General features: G+C 36.3%; 1 protein-coding gene across 1 annotated transcript; it reads left to right on the top strand.

The window, feature by feature from the left end:
• The first annotated feature begins 310 nt into the window (after window positions 1–310).
• On the top strand, window positions 311–948 carry LOC137243420 (uncharacterized). Its single transcript, XM_067771188.1, has 2 exons — window positions 311–461; window positions 516–948. The coding sequence occupies exons 1-2, from the start codon at window positions 338–340 to the stop codon at window positions 773–775; spliced, it is 384 nt and encodes a 127-aa protein (XP_067627289.1). The 5' UTR covers window positions 311–337; the 3' UTR covers window positions 776–948.
• The last annotated feature ends 671 nt before the right edge of the window (window positions 949–1,619 follow it).

Raw genomic sequence — 1,619 nt, 5'->3', positions numbered from 1 at the left:
ACACTCATCAATTTTTCTTTGCTTAGCAGTTGGTAGGACTACATGCAGGGAGAATGTCATCCCTTCAACGATGTTTGCAGGAGCTTTTGTTACTTTCTTCGATTTATAACTCACGTTACCGCCCTTTTTGCGTTGCAGAATTTCGATAAAAATTCCTTGTCTCTAAACGAGTGCCTCACACTACTGGCCGCTCTTGCTATCATAACCGTATATAATAGCATTAAACGGCTATTAATATAATTTGTCAATGATATCGATTGCTGTGTATAAAAGGCAGCAACAATTATTCTAAATAAAAAACTTTCTAATGTAAAAACCATTTCTGGACCTATCGTGAATGAATATCTTAGATATGGAGCTTACAGCAGTACATCGGCTACACTGTTCAGTTATAGTAAATATTTGTAGTATTCTAGCTACATTACTGCTGTGTACTTCAAAAGGTCAGGCATCATCCTCAGGTACTATAGAACGAAGTAATCTAAGATTTGAAAATAATCCAATAAATTTAACAGCGCAACCAAATCGTCATTCGACATTATTGTATGCAAGGTCTATATCAGATATGTCATCGAGTTACTCATCATCATCCTCCGAATCGAAGTCATTAGAATCTGAAGAGTCTACGCTATCAACAATGCATGAAATGCAGGAAAATAGTGCACCGCCAACTGACACATCAACTTACTTACCGACTAGCCCACCGAATATCCCACCAAATACTGGTTACAACATGTATCCAGTTTATACACCTGCATCCGTTCCCGATTCATAGATTTTCATCTACAACGGCTGCGATTCCAGATGCAACTTATTATTCATCAACACCTACTGCAGAAATTTTGACATATTTTACAAATACATATTCTTAACCACAAGACTAGGAATGACTAACTGCTCTAACCACTAAATGGCAGCGTTAACCAAATATACTGCTTTAAAGAAGAATATTTTCTTAGGTAATTAAGATTCTTGTATGAGTAAATTGTTCACTCATTATTCAGGTACAATCATACTTTGTTTTAACAACTTTCGCTTATTTTTCTTCTTGAAGTGATAAGGAGACTCCCCGAGGGATTTGGAAGTTTTACTAAGAGGATTGTCCTTTACGGGATACAGGTTCGGTAGGTTTCGGAATATAGCACCATTTACACATTAGACCGACCGTCTCGGTAACGATTTCATATGACCACGTTGAAGCTTCTAGGCTACCTTGAGTAGCTTTCTCTGCGAAATTTTAAAGCATTCATCTGATTTATCTTAGCTGACTGTATAAAAACTAGAATTTGAACTAATACAGCCCCATCGCAAATTAGCTTTCAGAGCTCTTATCAAAGTTTTGTTCTGAAATAGATTGCTGTTAAGAAAATTATTAAGACAGTGAGAGGTTTTAACCAAAGGATGAGAAAAGTGCAAACTGTCAGCAGTTGACGACAAATTGTTATAAACAAGGCAATGTAAATTGTTCAAGCGTACCAGAGACCTAAAATCGGATATACAAAAACACTTTGCCCACATTGTTTCTCTTTGACGTTTTGAGAATACCATAATATAAAAATGAAACGCCTTCCCCATACTTCGTTTTGATTCGACTTCTGAATCACTTAGCACTGTTTTTT

Source organism: Eurosta solidaginis, chromosome 1 (genome assembly GCF_040869045.1).
Source record: "Eurosta solidaginis isolate ZX-2024a chromosome 1, ASM4086904v1, whole genome shotgun sequence".
In the NCBI taxonomy this organism is placed as follows: Eukaryota; Metazoa; Arthropoda; class Insecta; order Diptera; family Tephritidae; genus Eurosta; species Eurosta solidaginis.
Note: the sequence above shows the minus strand (reverse complement) of the source record. Positions and strands in the feature narration are given on the sequence as shown.